The 17,286-nt window shown below is 41.9% G+C and overlaps 1 protein-coding gene across 4 annotated transcripts in view; it reads left to right on the top strand.

The window, feature by feature from the left end:
* The first annotated feature begins 3,552 nt into the window (after positions 1-3,552).
* LOC118219826 (bMERB domain-containing protein 1-like) overlaps positions 3,553-17,286 on the top strand; it is a 28,483-nt gene continuing 14,749 nt past the window's right edge. For all 4 annotated transcript variants that reach the window (XR_004763850.1, XR_004763849.1, XM_035403279.1 and 1 more), the window contains exon 1: positions 3,553-3,838. Coding sequence is in view for 2 of the 4 variants with exons in the window: in XM_035403279.1 (XP_035259170.1) it covers positions 3,763-3,838 (76 nt within the window). In the remaining 2 variants the exon portion in view is untranslated. The remainder of the gene's footprint in view (positions 3,839-17,286) is intronic.

Below are 17,286 nucleotides of genomic sequence, written 5' to 3'. Positions count from 1 at the left end.
CGGTTTGCCCAAAAAGCAAATGGAGGGGGTGGCCAGTGGTGGGAAAGGGGGGGCGGGGCGGGGGGAGCCGTCTCTGCACTGAACACAGCCCATGCTGTATTCACTGATGTCTTTGGCCTCTGACTTTATACGCTAATTAGAGGTTCAGTCCTCGGAGCAATGTACTGTCGAGAAGAGTGGTGAAACGACTGCGCCATTTTGGGGTCACGTAGTTTAATTTGGCCTTCAGCAGCAGAACCTCGAGAAAGCGTTATGAATAACGGGATTGTCTACCGGCGTAGAGTTCAGTTTTTGCCAGTTATGCTAGACAGTCACAGGAAGGCAAAAATGCTGCTTGGAATAGGGTCTGCTGTGATTCATGTAGTGCCTTGGACCTTTGCGCAAGGATGCTGAAAGGCTTTTAGAGACAAACACCAAAACTCAGTGACCTCTGACCTCTGACGCAAATCATTCCGATTCAAAGGATGTTCTCCTGTAAACCTCTGACTTCTCCCCATTTTCTCAAAACTGTGGGTTTTTTTTTTTATTAATGTTTTTACATGAGTAACCGATAATTTCTGTACTTAATATGAAATCAGATTCACAATGATTAAGCTTAAACACGTGTACACAGATGAAGCATGGCCTAGATTCAGTTGACATTTGTGCTTAACTCTGAGTCTGTTTTGAAGTTTGAACTGTAGTTTTGATTTACACTTTAAAAAAATCTTCCCTTCCCCCTTTTCAAACAGTTTGGAACAATCAGCAGAATGAACTTGGTTTAAACTGTTAACTGTTTGTCAATGGTATAATTATACTGGCCCTTATCTGGGACCCTAAGTTTAAGCCACATGTTGACTGAGTCCAGCCCTGACCGTTGGGGGATGGGAAATGGATTTGAATTCATTCACATTCAGCATTTGCACACTATTCTATGAATGTCGTTTGACTTTGTGATATGTATGAGTGATGTACTGTATTTAATGCAAATGTAAATTATTAATTTTGATTTTGTTAACTGTATAATTGTCTTAACTATTGTACATATTGTGTATATATATATATATATATATATATGTATATAAATAGAGAAATGTATCACATGACTTCTGCTTAATGTCTCTGTGCTGTGTTTTAACCACACTGGAACTCCCTTCCTTAGTCCGTGCTAGCGAAAGCTAGTTCCAGGTTATGGAACAGCGGACTGCCTCAGGCCTGGTCTGTTGTGATGTCACTTCCTTTCTCGGGAATGCGTCCGCCATTTTGGCACGTGGCTGTACGGCGGGTCACGGTGGTGAGGATTTGGGCATCACCGGTCTAGCGGAGGAACCGAGGGTGTTGGGTGGGCAGGATAGGGGGAGTATCACCATGCGGTCTATTGTTAGTCTGTGGCATTTTGGTTAAAAAAAAAACTATTGATGGGACGTGAGGCATCGTCCATAGGGCGGCTGAATCTATACAAACCATATATACGAATCCCCCCATGCGGTTGGGGGATGGATCCCGTACCATGGCATTGTCCGCACTACGAAACTCTTCTCCGTTACCCTCTCTGCTTTCCCTGTTTGAATGAGGTAAAAAAAAAAAAAAAAATTTTTTTAATTTAAATTCAATTAATAAAATAAACTAGTATATTGGCTCCCTGTTAAGCCGTTGGCGATTATTTAAATAAAAAAAATAAAAAAACATCCCCTGGCAGGTTCTCCAAACGTTTGTTCATGTTCTTTTTCCAAGTCTCGGTGTTCCAAAAGGGGAACTGTAGTTTTCTATTGCCTGCCATTTATTCACAATGCGTTCCTGTCATAAATGCATCGTGAGTCAGTCCCCTTTCATATGAATACTGATTTAGATTTTCTTGACATTGGGTTTATTGCCATAATGTCATCGGGAGTTCATACTCAGAATTGAGCGATCAGTAATAGTAACTGCATAAGCGCACACACACGCACACACATCATTTTTAAATTAAGATCACTGCCAAAGCCGAAATTACTTGCAATTTCAGCGCCTAAAATTGTTTCATAAATGAATTTGTGTTAATGGAGACAGATTATATCCATTTTAAATTTAAAATGAGAAGAAAATCGAATTCATCGCCGCATGAGCATATGCTCTAAAAGGACACCTCTATGTGTCCAAAATGGACTATTTCGAAAAGTGAAGGCATGTATAAGATTTTCAGATTGTATCTGAGGTAATGCCCTCAAAGAAATAATATCTATTATGAAAAATGTATATATTTATTGATTAAATTTATCTCACTTTATATAATACATCAATGGTTAATATGGTCATTACTGTCTGCACAAATCAGTCTCAGTTACAGCAATATAGCTCAAGTCAGTATCTGGCCTAGATGTGCAGTAATATGCTGTTAGTGTTGTAGCATACTACATGCACCTGATTTTTTAAATTTTATTTTCTTTGACTGGCAGGGCACCACACTTTTTAATCATGTCTACTTGTGGAGTTCAGTTCACAAAGGTAGTCATAAAATAATATGAAAAACATGCTTATTTGCATACATGCTGTATGTGATGTCATTTCTTACTGCTGTAATATATGCATTAATGATCTCTGCCAGCTGTTCGGAGAGAACTATCCAAGGATATGAGGGTAACAGTTGATGGACAGTCTTGTGAGAAGCTATTGGCTTCCCTGGGATTGTATTTATGTTGTAGACTCAATTACTCCTAGACATCTCATTCTCTGCGTTTACATGCCACGCGCCTAAGCCCTACGTCATGTTTTAAGTCTTTTTGAATCGAACTGCGGAGTCCTGAGGCTTTCTCCTTGGGACTGTTTAAGAGGGAATGACATCGGCTTTCGCCTGAAGACGTATAATCAGGAGAACAGGGGGCTCTGCCCTTTGAATACGAACCCACAAGGGGCTGTGCTTCATTCGGGTGTAGTGTCTGTCTGTACATCTGTGGACTGTGTCCTTCCGTTGTTGTGATCGAACTCAAGTGAAAAGGCCCATGTGATTGGAAAGGTTTTATACTCCAGGAAGTATTTAACGTAGCTGAAAAGCACTCCGCGTGGAATTGATTGTGATGTTTACTGTGTATACTACTATCATGTTCTCTCAGCTCAGAACCTTAAATCTATTTTTTTTCCACCGTAGTTTTTCAACTTTCTTTTCCAATGCAGCCACGATTGGCATGCGTAATGAGTGCATCAATGTGTATCAAGTGCAACGGATCAACCAGGTCCCCGGCTACCGGTCTTCGGGTTACTTCTTGCATTGCCTTAGTCGTGGAGAATAGTAGTGATTTAATATTTTACCGTGATGAAAAACCAATGTTTTACATTTCCGATAACCTGCGTCTTTCCCACCTTGTCGATTTTCGTTGTGTGAAGGTCCGCCACGCAGAGAATGTAGTCCTGTTATATCTGAATGTAGATAAATGCAAACATGGCTATTTAATGAAATTATGTGACATTTATCTTCGCCCATTCACTTTCCACTTTCTTTACTATATTGTGTGCATCTCACAAGGTGGCGCCATTTTCTTAACTTTAAGTTAATTTCTCGTATAGTGGAAAGATACGCACAGTCCCGTATCCCACAGACCTAAATGAACAGCCGAACTGAAGATAACACCTGCACGTTGCAAGCGGCTTGTTGTCCACTCACTGCAGCTAACAATGGATTGTACGATGACGGAAGGGTTTCTCTATACACCAGTATAATACGCTAAAAAAAAACCATTCAAGCTTTTGAAGTTGTACCGTTTTAAAGTACCTAGACCATTAAAACAGCTGTTCGCAAAAACAGAAGAAATGGAGAAGGAACAAGCCTCCGTGCAGTATGGTTCTCTGGAATGCACGCAATGGAACGCAGAGACCGCAAAAGCAGGTATATGGGTAATATTCTAAAATAGATTTAAGATGTCTTAAATCTGATCTTTTTGCAGGGGACCATTAAACAGAAACTGATAATGCTGTTTTACCCGTGGTGTGGAGCATGTCATCAAGTAGACCGCGATATTGCCTCCGATGTAGCCTAACGTAACGTTCAGAGCTTTTCATAACTTCAAGTCATACAGGTATCCGTCACCTGCCCGTCTTCGCAGAAACATTTGATCGTAAGACATTGCAGACACTTCACTTGATAGTATGTCTCACCTGTGCATGCGATATTGCGCGCTTCGATGTCAAATAAATTATTCTGTCAACAAATTATACATTATGACGCCGTTTTTCATATAGAAGCATCTTAACTTCAAATGTAAGACGAAGCTGGTTCGTGGTTCGGCAATGACTGAGCTGTCCGTTCCTTTTTGTCGTGCGATTGTTTGATGCGCTCGGACTGGATAAATACGCGCTTGTAGCCACAGTGTGTCGTCTGGATAGCAATAGTACGACGGATATGCGATACAATGCGAAATGTAGCAACAAAACTTTTCTCCTCTTGTGTGATATACTGTTGAAAAAAATGCATAGCGGCGTGGGGGGGTGGGTGGGTATGAAGTGAGCTCGCTCGCACCCTCGGGACTACTGATGGACAGCATCTATGATCTTTCTGTACACTTGCAAGGAGAACCGAACTTATAATTTACGGGTTCGTAAACCTTAAAGATAAAGGATTCGCATGTAAAGCAAAAATATGGTTCAGATACTGTATGTGATGCATGTAAAATAAAACAATGACCGTTTGGACCATACTCCCATTACATATCAGTTTGTGTTGAGTCCTTCAACGCCGTCGCGCAAAAGTGCATGTGCAAGCCAGTATACAGTATTATCTGAAACATCCCTGACTGATTTAGATCAAGATGTCCTACTTTCTCAAACCCCATCATTTGGGGTTTTTACATTTCTGTCTGATTTAAGTGGAACATAGTTTTTTTCATACTGTTAGTTGTTTTGTTTAGGGTATTTTTTTACATTTTCGTCTGTGACCAGGAGCACGGGGGTAATATGGAAGGAATGGGGGGGCGTGGGGGGGGGGGAAGAGGTTGGATGAGTTTCAGAAGCAGCTAATCAGCATAATGAGTTGCCTTAAGTGGAACTGGCTTAAGACCCTGATGAGACCCATGGCAGTTTTACTCTTGAAGAATTAATCCCACAGATGTCCCCTCGTGAATTACCTTTGTCCTCAGCTTTCCCTGCAGTGTGCAGACAAAGGCTGCCAGCAGTCAGAACCGCAGGTGAGGGACGGGCTCGAAGTTTCTCCCGCCTGTGAAATTAATTTGTAAATCAGCTGCATAAAACCTTCAACTCATAACCATCACAATTCTGTCTAGCACTGTGATGTGCATGCAGTGCGTTTATCAAAAATATACCGACAAACTGTCACTTTCAATCTGCCTCATCTCCCCTGTAACGACACTGCATTCGCTCACATGCCACACTTTCAAATTAAAATTTTCATTCTAGAGTCTCAACAGTTGCGCTGAGTTTAATCTATTATACGGTTACTTTGCATTTAGCCGTATATTGCCGTGTTTTCTACGCCCATATTTAATCATTTCTGATGCTGATGGTGTCTGATTCTAGCAGCCGTGACAGGTCTGCCTCATTTCGTCCAAAGTTACGCGGTCTTGGGTAATTCCTTCAATGACGTTGATCCAAAGTTAAGACCCACTCACTTTCCGTCGATCGTATTAATCCGCCACAAAGGCGCAGTAAATCTGAGTCTCCATGCTCTATTTTTTGTTTACTGCAAGGAAATTCAACAGCCTCCGCTGACAGATGTGCAAAAACCTTATTCTATTATGAACATATGCTAGACATCGAGTCAGTTTGCTCCCCATGCTTCATATTGTTTGGACAAGCTGTTTTTGACGCAATTACTTTGATTACATCTTCAAGATGGCTTTTACCTTACTCACATCCTCTGTCTGTCTTAGCAAGAGCGCAGAAGGCACGCATCATGGCCAGTTAATATTAATATCTATAAATTCATTGTAGAAGCATCTCATTGATATATGACACACTGCTGCAGAAAAACCAGCAAACATCACTAATGTAAAGGTATGGTTCGCATTATTTAACGAATCGACATGCCAACCCAATGATCACTTTTCTGATTGGGTGCCCATATTACACTTTCCTCTCAGCCTTTTGGGTCTTTTAACATTCAAACCGTAAATGGGATATTGTCATGTCACCCAACAATCTTAAATGATAAACTGATTTAGTTGATAGTACCAGAATGCAATATGCACTTGTGGGACTTCATCAAGAATCACGCAGTCCAATCTCTTGAGTATGCAGGGGATTCCAGTATAGTGTAACGGAGACAGAATAGTCCATGGCAGAGACATGAATCTGTAGGGCATGCCATTGGGTAGTAGGCAGAAGCCATGTGGACAAGCTTCAAGGTGCATTCTGGGGAATGGAGGCAGACAAGACAACATGAGAACACTGTACTGTGTTCCTAAAGTAAAGTTTTTAAGAAGTACCTACATTTAAAGAAGACACAAATTATAACTGTTCTAGACAGATACCTGTGCATACTATACAGGCCCCATAGGACCAGAGGCCCCATTAGGACAAAACTCTTGCAGAAGGAATTTCTAAATAAATCTTTTCCTCACTCAGTAAAGACAGGGACACTCAGACATTCAAAGCAAGTGGGGAATTCTTGCCAGTACATGCTCTTCTTGTTTTCCTTAATCTTTGCACTTTAACATCTGTATCTACAAACTAAGATATAATTTAGGGAAGAAACAGCATATTTAAATTTGTACATTTCCTGTCAAGAGACCATTTACATTTTTATTTATATATTTTTTATACAGATGATTATAAATCCTCCTGTTTGTGCTGTGCCCAAGTTAATGATTAATGTGCTTAGTTTATCATATTTTATAGGTTTTATGTTCATTATTTTGATGATTTATGTCATCAACTGTTATTAGTCTGCTTGTGGATCACAAATACAAAAAAACCCTAATTGTATAAGGGAATAACGGTGTATGTAATTTGCATACCTTATGCCAAGCTTTCTTGTCTTTTGAAATGTCACATTTTTTATTTGCATACTGTACCACTGGTGTAGATGATAAACTCCCAACTGCATCCTCTGGTTTCATACAAAAACATTCCATGTTTGTGTTTTTCATTTGAAAAAAAAAAAAAAATCTAGTCAAAGCCATTTGTCATATTGTGTCCTGTACAATTTATGATAAAGCTTTTTTTTTTACGATAGACACACTTTAATGTTGATAAGTCCCTTAATTAATATTTAATTAGCTTTTCATCTACCTTTTTTTCCCCCTTGTAATTCTTGCGACAAGCGCACAATTTCAATCAAATCCTGCCCACCTTTTGTTAGCTCATTGATATTCATCAAATTCCTTTCATTGCCCTGATTGGAAGGAAATGGCCGTTGTGGCTGCCAGACCTGTCTTCACACATCAGTTACTTCTCATAGCAGTCAGTTTATCTCAGATTTTCGCATATTTACCGAGGCCGCCATTTTATAGAAAAGACGAAGACCTCACTCACAACTCACAATTTTAAGAAAAACAAATATATATTTTTTTTAATGTTCTGCAAGCAAGGTGCAAAAGAGTGCATGGTGTGGATTGAATTAGGTGAAGATTTTCTGGGAGCTTTGGGCAAATGTCTACCAGGCAGACTTTCAGGTCACTCCAAACTACTGCACCCACAGCCAATGGCCACTGCCTTTGGACCCTGAGAAGTCATTACGTTTCATTACAGGCATTTAGCAAGACGCTCTTATCCAGAGCGACTTACACAACTTTTTACATTGCATTTTACATTGCATCCATTTGTACAGCAGGATATGTACTGATGTAGTGCAGGTTTAAGTACCTTGCTCAAGGGCACAACGGCAGTTTCCTTCCCAGGGACCTGTTCGGTCACAAGTCCAGTTCCTTACCCACTGTGCTACACTGCCAAAGTCCACCTGAGTCCCATAGTATGCTTCACCATATTCACAGTATTGCACTTATTAATGTCAGATTATCAATATCACCCAATGCAGAGGGATTTAATTGCTGCGCATTTTAGTTTCTGATCCCTAACTTTCGTTGCCCCTCAAAAAAAACCAGACAAGGCACAAAGAATTCATGATTTTAAGAGTAAAGTCGAAGAACACAAGCAAGCTTCTGTTCTCAGTGATCTTGGTTCTTCATTGCCGGTCACACCTGGTCATGCAAAATACACAAAGCATGTTTTGCCGTAACATTTCCTGAATGTTTTTCTCTGAGAACATTAAGTGCATTATATACATTTGTCAGTAACAACAGAATTGCCGGTATCTGACAAAAAACTTGAAGGTTAAATAATATTGCTGTCTTTAGATGTGAATAATTGAAATCTCCAAACAGTATGACAAAGTATAATCAGCAAAGTATGATTGATTTCCCCATTCTTCAAACATTTTCTTTAATTGCACGCATGACCATGGCTCAATGTCATTAGACATTTGAATTCAAAGACCTGAGAAAACACTTTGCTTTTTTCTGGCATAGGAACAGTGTTTGTATTCAAAACGATTTCTCAGATTCATTTGGTGGACCGTATTATCCACAGTATGAGCCATCTTTGGGTGCGTATATTGGATTAGGCCTTATAGATTGGTTCATCAGACTGCTGCGTCCGACCACGCTGTCCTGTCGAGGTGTGTTAGCGGATGTCTTTAACGGTCAGAAAAGGATTTGTTTTTTCGATATTATTCAGTGGCAGTCATGTAAGGGCCTGCCTCTGTCCTACGGGATCTCTTTCATTAGCCCCCCCCCCCCGTCTGACATATCCGTCTGTCCGTTGCTCAGTGGGACGTCGGCCTCATTAAGAGCGCTGCAGTACAGTGCGCTCGGAGACCGCGGCCAATCGGAGCCTCGTTTTCGGCAAAGCCGCGAACTCCGGATTTCCGTCACGGATTTGCGGTTCGCAAAGAGGTCTGAAATAATTCCAGAACGCGAGAAGTCACGCATCCTAACATCTCCCGCAGTCCCTCGCTTTTTTTTTTTTTGTTTTTGCGCAGACACAAGAAATTCTGAAGGTTAATTCTGCGGTGGCTGTCAGGCACTAGGAGAATGCACTTTTTAAGCAGAAGAAAAAAAATTACACCTTTGATAGGAATTAGGGAACCAAAAAGAATAGATAAATATGAGCTCTGCAGCAGGGGCTAATTGATGAGAGTAGCAGCTAATCAATATTGGGATAAATAATTGTTTGGGGTTTTTCTTTTTGGAAGAATAAAGAGGAAGATGATGAAGAGGACAGCATGTGTGGCAACAGTATAGCTGCTTATTACAGTGTGCACAGAAGATGTAAGGTCTCCCCAGTATTTTGTTCCAATCCCCTGGATCTAATTATCACAATTCTTCAGGAGTTAGAACTAATTAGTGAAATTAGCCGGCTGAGTTCATGGGTGGAAGAAACACATGGCAGGACTTCCACCTCTGACAGGCGAAAGTGGCTAAAGTAAGCTTTTACAACAGAAGACATAATTGCTTCAGAAGTTGGAAGCACACGATTCTCTACAATGTCGTTGTATGATGTGGCTTTAAGATTTCCCTTCACTGGAACTAAGAGGCCTAGCCCCAAGCCTGAAAAACAGCCTCAGACCATTATTTCTCCTCCACCGAACTTTACAGTTGGCACTATTCGGGCCAGTACAGTTGGCATTATGCATGCCGCCAGACCCAGATCTGTCCGTCAGACTGCCAAATAGAGAGGCGTGATTCATCACTCCAGAGAACACATTTCCACAGTCCAATGGCAGTGTGCTTCACACCAGTCCAGCCAACGCTTGGCATTGCACATGATGATCTCAGGCTTGTGTACGGCTGCTCGGCCATGAAACCCATTCCTTGAAGCTCTTGAGGAACAGCTCTTGCGCTGATGTTTCCAGAGGTAATTTGGAACTCTGTAGTGAGTGCTGCAACCAAGGACTTTTTTTACACGCTACATGCTACACGCTACATGCTACACGCTTCTGCACTCAGCAGTCCTATTCTCTGACCTTGTGTGGCCTACCGCTTCACGGCTGAGCTGTGTTTGCTCCCGTACGTTTTCACTTCACAATAACAGCACTTATACATTTGACTTTCGGGGCAGCTCTAGCAGAGCAGACCTTTGACAAACTGACTTGTTGGAAAGGTGGCTAATCCCATGACAGAGCCACGTTGAAATTCACTGAGCTCATCAAGACAACCCGATGTTTGTCAATGGAGATCGCACGGCTGTATGGTTGATTTTATGCACCTAATTACTGTACAAGGGGTGTCCACATACATTTGTAAATGTAGTGTATGAAGGCATAACGGCTTTAAATCCATTTGACTATGTGGCTAGGTTTAAACAGCTATGTGTGTTTCCCTGTTAAATATGTAACTATTTGAATATTTGTTTTCATTTTTAAATTCTTCAAATAAAAGTAGTGGATTTGCACAAGCATTTTCACACAGTTACCTTTGAATAGATTGTTCAAAACGCCAAATCTTTATGCAAATGCTTTTGAGTTTAGGCTTAAAGGAGTAATTTCATTTACAAAGTGTCAGTCATCACCAAGGAGGACCTTTTATACCCAGTAAGGGTAAAGTTAGCTGACCAAACCAACAATGCCTTACAGGGTTCAGAAGTGAGTAGAAATTCAAGAGAATTGTGCCTGCTACTCACAGTCTGTGTCTCAGCCTGCACACAGCCAGGGGTGGTAGGTGGAGGTTACATCGGGCGCTACGTGACACGTCACATGGAGCGGTTCGTTGCGCCTCGCCTGCCCACGGCACACACAGCTTGCACACTGCGTGACCCGCGACACAGTCGCGTGTATCCGAGTGATCCGGGACCGCGCGGCATCGCTGCTCACGATTGCGGACGCCCTGCTGAGCAAAGCGCGCGGGAGCAGTGCTGACGCCCGGCTCGGTAATGGAGACCGAAGGCTGGCCGGGGTAATGGCGACCGAAGGCTGGGATAAACAGCAGACCTCGCCACGTGAGATGTGTTCCGGGAAAAGCGTTGTGGCACTTCGAAATCACACGCGTCGCGAGCGATTTCCGGAAACCACAGTTGACCTGCTCTGCACTGCTCCGCTGCCTGGGCTTATCTGCAGCAGTAGAAATCAAGAGGAGTTTATCTATATAATATGCAGAATTTTTTTCGGTCATTCTGTTAAATTATTTTCCGGGAAACACCGTTCATCCTCTTAAACTTCTCATTAACATATTATTACCTTTCCATTGTGTTTGTTATTAACTACCTACAGGTCTTTGCTTTAAAATTTTCATAAATGTCTTTATGACATTTAAAATGTCATAAAGAGGGAAATTAAATTGCTTTTAATTTCCCTCTTTATGACATCCAAATCAAATGACTCTTACTCATCATTTTGCATTATTTGGATGAGTCATTGCCTGGCTTAGTGCTCTGGGGTGTGTAATAAATAAGGTATTTTGTAAATAAGGTACAAAGTGCAGACTGTTTTCTGACCAGCTTAGATTCCCAGAAGGGCTCTTCCCCAGCACAATTCCTGAATCACATGTAAACAATTCCTGTGAGGGTGTCGAATTATTCTTTGTTCAGTGTGCCCTTAGAAAAAGTCAATAGTTCACGTTATCAGATGATAGTGGAGATCTGTCTGGAGAGAACCATGCTCTGGTGTGTTAAATATTAATATTGTAGGAAATCATTTGTTTCCATAGCTCTGCTGTAAGAATAATGTCAAATATTTCCTGCAAAATGGTTTTTTTTGTAGTATGCTTTTACAGAACTGGGGAAAATATCTCTATGTATCTCCAGTAACTTACGTTTTTATTAATAGTTCTCTTGGTAGCTTCCTTTGTCAAATTTGATGTACTGTAATATTCACAACACTGTGTTTAGAGGAGGAAATAATGTATTGCTTAAGGTTCAAACACTGGCACCACAGCTTGGATCGGAACTGGCAACCCTTTTGTTCGAACTTCCCTCACCACTCTAATACACAACATGAAAATTGCTGCCCACTGCACCCAGTGTCAAATCCTTCAGTCACTGAGGCATGAATTACACGTTTAAAATCAGCAATTGAAACAAATTTGTCAGGTTTAAGATTTTTTTTTTTTTTTTGCAGATTATTCTAACTATAATGTGCAAAATAACTGAAGCCCAGCTTTCCAAATTCAGTAGAGGCCCCACAAAGCATTTCCAAGTTCAGACATCTAATCATCCTGCCACAATCAGAGATCAGTGGCATTTTCTTATGGCAGCAAGAAGGTCATGGGTTCGAATATCGGCTTGGGGCCCTTCTGTGTGGAGTTTGCATGTTCTCCCCCGTTTCCTCTGGGTACTCCGGTTTCCTCCCACAATCCAAAGACATGCAGGTAGGCCGATTGGAGACCCTAAATTGCCCATAGGTATGAGTGGGTGAGTGAATGCTGTGTGTACCCTGCGATAGATTGGCGGCCTGTCCAGGGTGCATTCCTGCCTCTTGCCCAATGCACACTGGGATAGGCTCCAGTGACCCTACTCAGGATAAGCGAGTATAGATAATGGTGGATAGTATAGAGTATGGAGTATAGATGGATGGTGTAGCCACGTTGGTTGTTGGATTGAGTTTACCTCGTTTCTCTTGCGTTGGGAGCTGATGGGAGCTTAGGCCCCAGGCTGTGTGGCACTTGCCATGCTATATTCATACAGAAGAATGCCTCCGGTCACCAAAAGGCTTTGTGATTTTTAAAATACTTTTACATGCCTTTTACTCCTTTTACCAGTACAGCCAGGCCCGGTTCTAGGGTTTTTTGCGCCCTGGGCAAGATTACATTTTGACGACCCACCCCCCAATGGTTGCAATGACCTCTTTGTCAACCCCTTTCTCATACCAATATCCCATTTGCACCACTTCGGTAATCTAAGTTGATAAAGTAATTGCCACTAATTAATCACAGTTGATGAATGACCATTGAGGTTTACAAGCGACATTCACGTGTTAAACTCAGTTTGATTACCATGGACATGCTGCAGCATTTTTAAGTGTTGTATGGGGGGCTTGATAGGTTTGGTTAAAAGAAGTGGAAAATGGCCACATTAAAAATTAGAGCAGTATTGTAACTTCTAACTTGCACAAATTATAATGTTTTAAATTACAATTCTACTAATCACGGTCTTCAGTCAAGACTTTAAATAGAATCAGGCTTACGTTTTCGGATACAATCAGACACCCTTTGTTTTATAAGGATGCATTTTTCTTTTCGCTGCGGCGGTACTCAAATTCCGATCGATTGCTGCGCTACTCAAGTTCTGAGTAAGAAGGAAAGCCAGCTGAGCCTGTGGCTGTCCGTGACCAGGAGTGAGGTCCACTGACTCGAAGACAGGCTTTTCATAGCATTTAAATTTCTATCCATGTTCACGTTGACTCTTCCCATGTTAGATCAGCAGATTGTTGTATAAATGTCTCAATTAGAAACTCACTAATTGTACAATTAGCTGCTTGACTGTGGTTATGAGGCCCCCTGGAGGACAACAGTTGAAATACAAGTTTAAGTCTCTGCTGGCCACATAATGGAGACAAACTGGTGGCCCTAATGTTAATATAAGGCCTTATTTTTTATGAATCAAAAATGCATTTTATTTTGGTGTTTTGCATGTAAAACAATGTGCAAGACATTCCTTTACACGTGTCTACGGCATATAGTCACCGTCTTGATGTGTCACTGTAAGTGTACAAAAAAACACCGGACCCGTTTACGCAGCTATAGAGCACCCAAGAGGTCCAGTGAGAGAGAGCTGAGTTCAGTGAGGTGTAGTTATCCCCCTGCAGATTGAATCAGAGCAGAGGGCTGTTATTTGTGTAATTCTCCGTGCCTCTCAGACTCTCAGATTACAGAAGAGAGCGGCTCTCACATCCCTTGCGTACGGGCCTGTGACCCTCTGTTTCATCGAGAAACGTTCACGGCTGAGTGTGTGTGTTTCTGTCTCGGGTAACACCCCTGCAAGCGCAGTTTCTCCGGCAGTATCCGTTTGAACGGGTGCGGGGCTGACAACCAATGAAGTGACCCGAGAGCTCTAAATTCCAAAGCCCGCTCCATCACTTTTCGAAGACACTGCGACGTCTGTCGGCCTGAATAAAGTGCAACTCAGCTTCTCTGAAGTTTTGGCATTCAGAGCTGGTCATCATCGAGTATGGTGGGCATGGAGCTCCCAAACAACAACAACAACAACAACAACAAAAAACAAAAAACTGCATATATCAAACACTGATCTGTTGTTAAACTTTATAGGCTTTATAGTAAAACTTAAGCAAAATCAGTGGACTAAATAGACCTCTTGGGGTCAGATTGGGGGTAATTATGCATTTTTAGGGGTAAAATCAACATCAGATTAAATATAATGAATGTGTGTCCATGTTAATTGAATAGTTCCATATGCATTTTACATTATAGGCATTTTAGCAGATGCTCTTATCCAGAGCCACTTAAACAACTTTCACGTGGAAATTACATTTCATCCATTTATACAGCTGCATATGTACTGAAGGTACAGAGGTTAAGTGCCTTGCTCAAGGGTACAACGGCAGTGTCCTACCTTTACGTTACAAGACCGGTTCCTTTACCCGTTGTACTACACAGTATGCTGTGCTTAAAGCACAACAAATTTGATTTTAAAAATTGGAGGCACTGAATGCTTCAGGTTAGCGTTACAGGGCCCATGCAATCAAAGTCATTACTTTAGGTTATACATACTGAGCCGATGAAAGCAAATACTATACCGTAAAGCCTATTTTATCCAGTTTAGAGTTTCAATAGTTTTTTTTTCTTATCCAAAAAAGCAAAGTTAGTGTATTGCCCTCTCAAGGAGGATTTTTGTGTTGATCTGCAGGAGACATTGACGCCTGCATAAATAGCATGGGGGGGGATGCGTCTGTGTAGCAGGTAGCCTTTCAGAAGCGAACTGGCAGCGGCAGAACTGACACAACGTGTCAGAACCTCCAGCCGCCATGTCTACAGATGACGTACTTTTCATCAAAACAATTGATGTGTCTCTCTGCGTAGTCCGGGGAGAGATGTAGGCACACACGTCTTCATCTTCTGGCTTAACGAGCGCTACAAACGCAAGGAGGAAAGTGACCGTGCGGGGTCTTTAATGAATACGTGTGTTGTTTTTGAGAGTTTCCAATGGCGAGAAACTGTGAAAATTCAATTGGGAGCGTTTGCAGACAAATGAATGAGCAAAGATAATTGTGTGCACTTCTGCGCAGCTGGTCCTGTCTTCCAATCAAGCAGAAGAGCATTGGAATGGCTGCTGCAGTCGCTGTTCAGACATCATTGGAATCTGTGATTGTAAATTGGAATTGAGACAGTGTTGTCTACATGGTAATCCCTCCCAGAGATGTAAGGGAAACAACAACAGTGTGTACTCCAGAGTTTAGCAACGCTAAATATTGGATGGGATGTAACTGGAACCAATCAAACATGCCTTTCTTACCACTTGCCAGTGTCTCTCCTTGCTGCTGATCTTTGCACAATCCCAATTTTCCACTCACATCATTTACATAATTACTTTTACTGTTAGTAAATACTCTGCAAAAGCAACTTGCATGGGCGCATTTAGTTCTCCACACTTTAATTTGTGGATATCTAATTATTTTCCCTACACTGGAGGCGGCACAGTTCCCCAAACGACACACACACCCATATGCAGAGGAGATTTGACCAAAAGGTATGTTAATACCTGTTAGCCTGTTAATAGCGCTGCTTTTAAGTAAAAGCAAATAAATAAAACACCTGTTAATATGCACAATTTCAAGATGGACAAGCCCTAGTCTCTGTGAGCAACGGCAGTGTAAATGTCCAGTATATTTGTTTTTGGTTCTTCTTAAAAAACCACTCCTATCCCTGGAGCCTGTGAAGTGAAAAATTAGTATCTCACAGTGAGATCTATGCCGAGATTTTCTTGCATTCATTTTAGGGGGTCAGCCCTTCAGTTCAGGATCAGTGGGCATTTCTTTCTCAGACTGGGGCAGATAAGCACCAATTAGCCTCCTCTGTCACATTTTCCTTTCGAGCTCAGCCTCACCTGTCATCTTGCACAGGGGCTAATTAAAGCGGGGGGAGAAAATGGAGGCTGACAAATGTGCTTCTCAGCTTCCTGTTTAATCTGTTCATGTGTCCTCGCATTTAGCCGTTTCATCTGAGTCCAGCCGACTGCCGACATGTGCAGTTATTTTTTCCCCTCACTATAAACGTCCTGTGAAATGTCTGTGCATCACCCTGTATACTCTGTGTAATGGTAATGGTAAATGGACTGCATTTATATAGCGCTTTTATCCAAAGCGCTTTACAATTGATGCCTCGCACTCACCAGAGCAGTTAGGGGTTAGGTGTCTTGCTCAGGGACACTACGACACGCCCAGGGTGGGGATCGAACCGGCAACCCTCCGACTGCCAGACAACCGCTCTTACCTCCTGAGCTATGTCACCCCACTGTGTAAAAAGCTATGGTCTGATTTTATTTTTCTTCATGTCTGCACTCATAATCGTTTTTTCCTTCCTTCATGTGCTCTGGGCATTTGTCCATTGCTGTGCCCTACAATTCTGTCTGATGGGTTTTGGTATCGCATTAGAAGAAGCTCTCAAACTGCTACAAAGACCCTCTTAAATATTTAACATCTGTTAGAAACAAACCTCCAAAGCATGGTACACTCTGCTTACATTCGTACAAAATGGTAAGAAAAAAGGGTAGAAAAGTTATTTATTACACAGAAATATTCAACAACAAATCAAAGTCTTTTCCAGGAGCTTTCTATGACAGAACCTACCATATGAATACATAATTTCCCCTGGAAATTTATAACACCGATATAGAACCGTATTTGAGTGTCTGAGGGATGATATTAAATAATATAGTGAGCCTCTTAATCTCTTATTTCTCCTCATAGCCCTTGTAAATTATGAGAGGACGTATTGCTAAGCATATATCTGTTTCCATTGTGACAGTATAAACAGGCTACATTTTCACTAGCTGTGGTGTAATGAGGGGACCCCTGGGAGAAAGGACTAGAAGCAATTGGAAATGGTGCAGCCGCCTGCACTTGTGCCAGTCAGCCCGAGATTGTTCCAGCGGCAGTATAAAAACAGGAAGAAAACACTTCAAGGGAGCTCCGTTGAAAACCTCCACTGTGAAATGCAGCCTTGCTTGCATGCGTTTTTCTTTCACATTGGGGGCTGCTGTGCGGCTGACTAACCAAGGGCCTTCGTCAAGGCTGACGGTGACAGTCAGCACACGCCGAGTGATTTTTTATGACGGGCAGCTGGCTGTTATTATGTCTGTGGGCAATTAAAACAATAGCGGCTCGGGTTGAGGTGGCAGATGGAAGGGCCCAGCCCCTGCACTACTGCAGCACAAAGT

The sequence above is a fragment of the Anguilla anguilla genome, chromosome 2 (assembly GCF_013347855.1).
Source record: "Anguilla anguilla isolate fAngAng1 chromosome 2, fAngAng1.pri, whole genome shotgun sequence".
Classification (NCBI taxonomy): Eukaryota; Metazoa; Chordata; class Actinopteri; order Anguilliformes; family Anguillidae; genus Anguilla; species Anguilla anguilla.
Note: the sequence above shows the minus strand (reverse complement) of the source record. Positions and strands in the feature narration are given on the sequence as shown.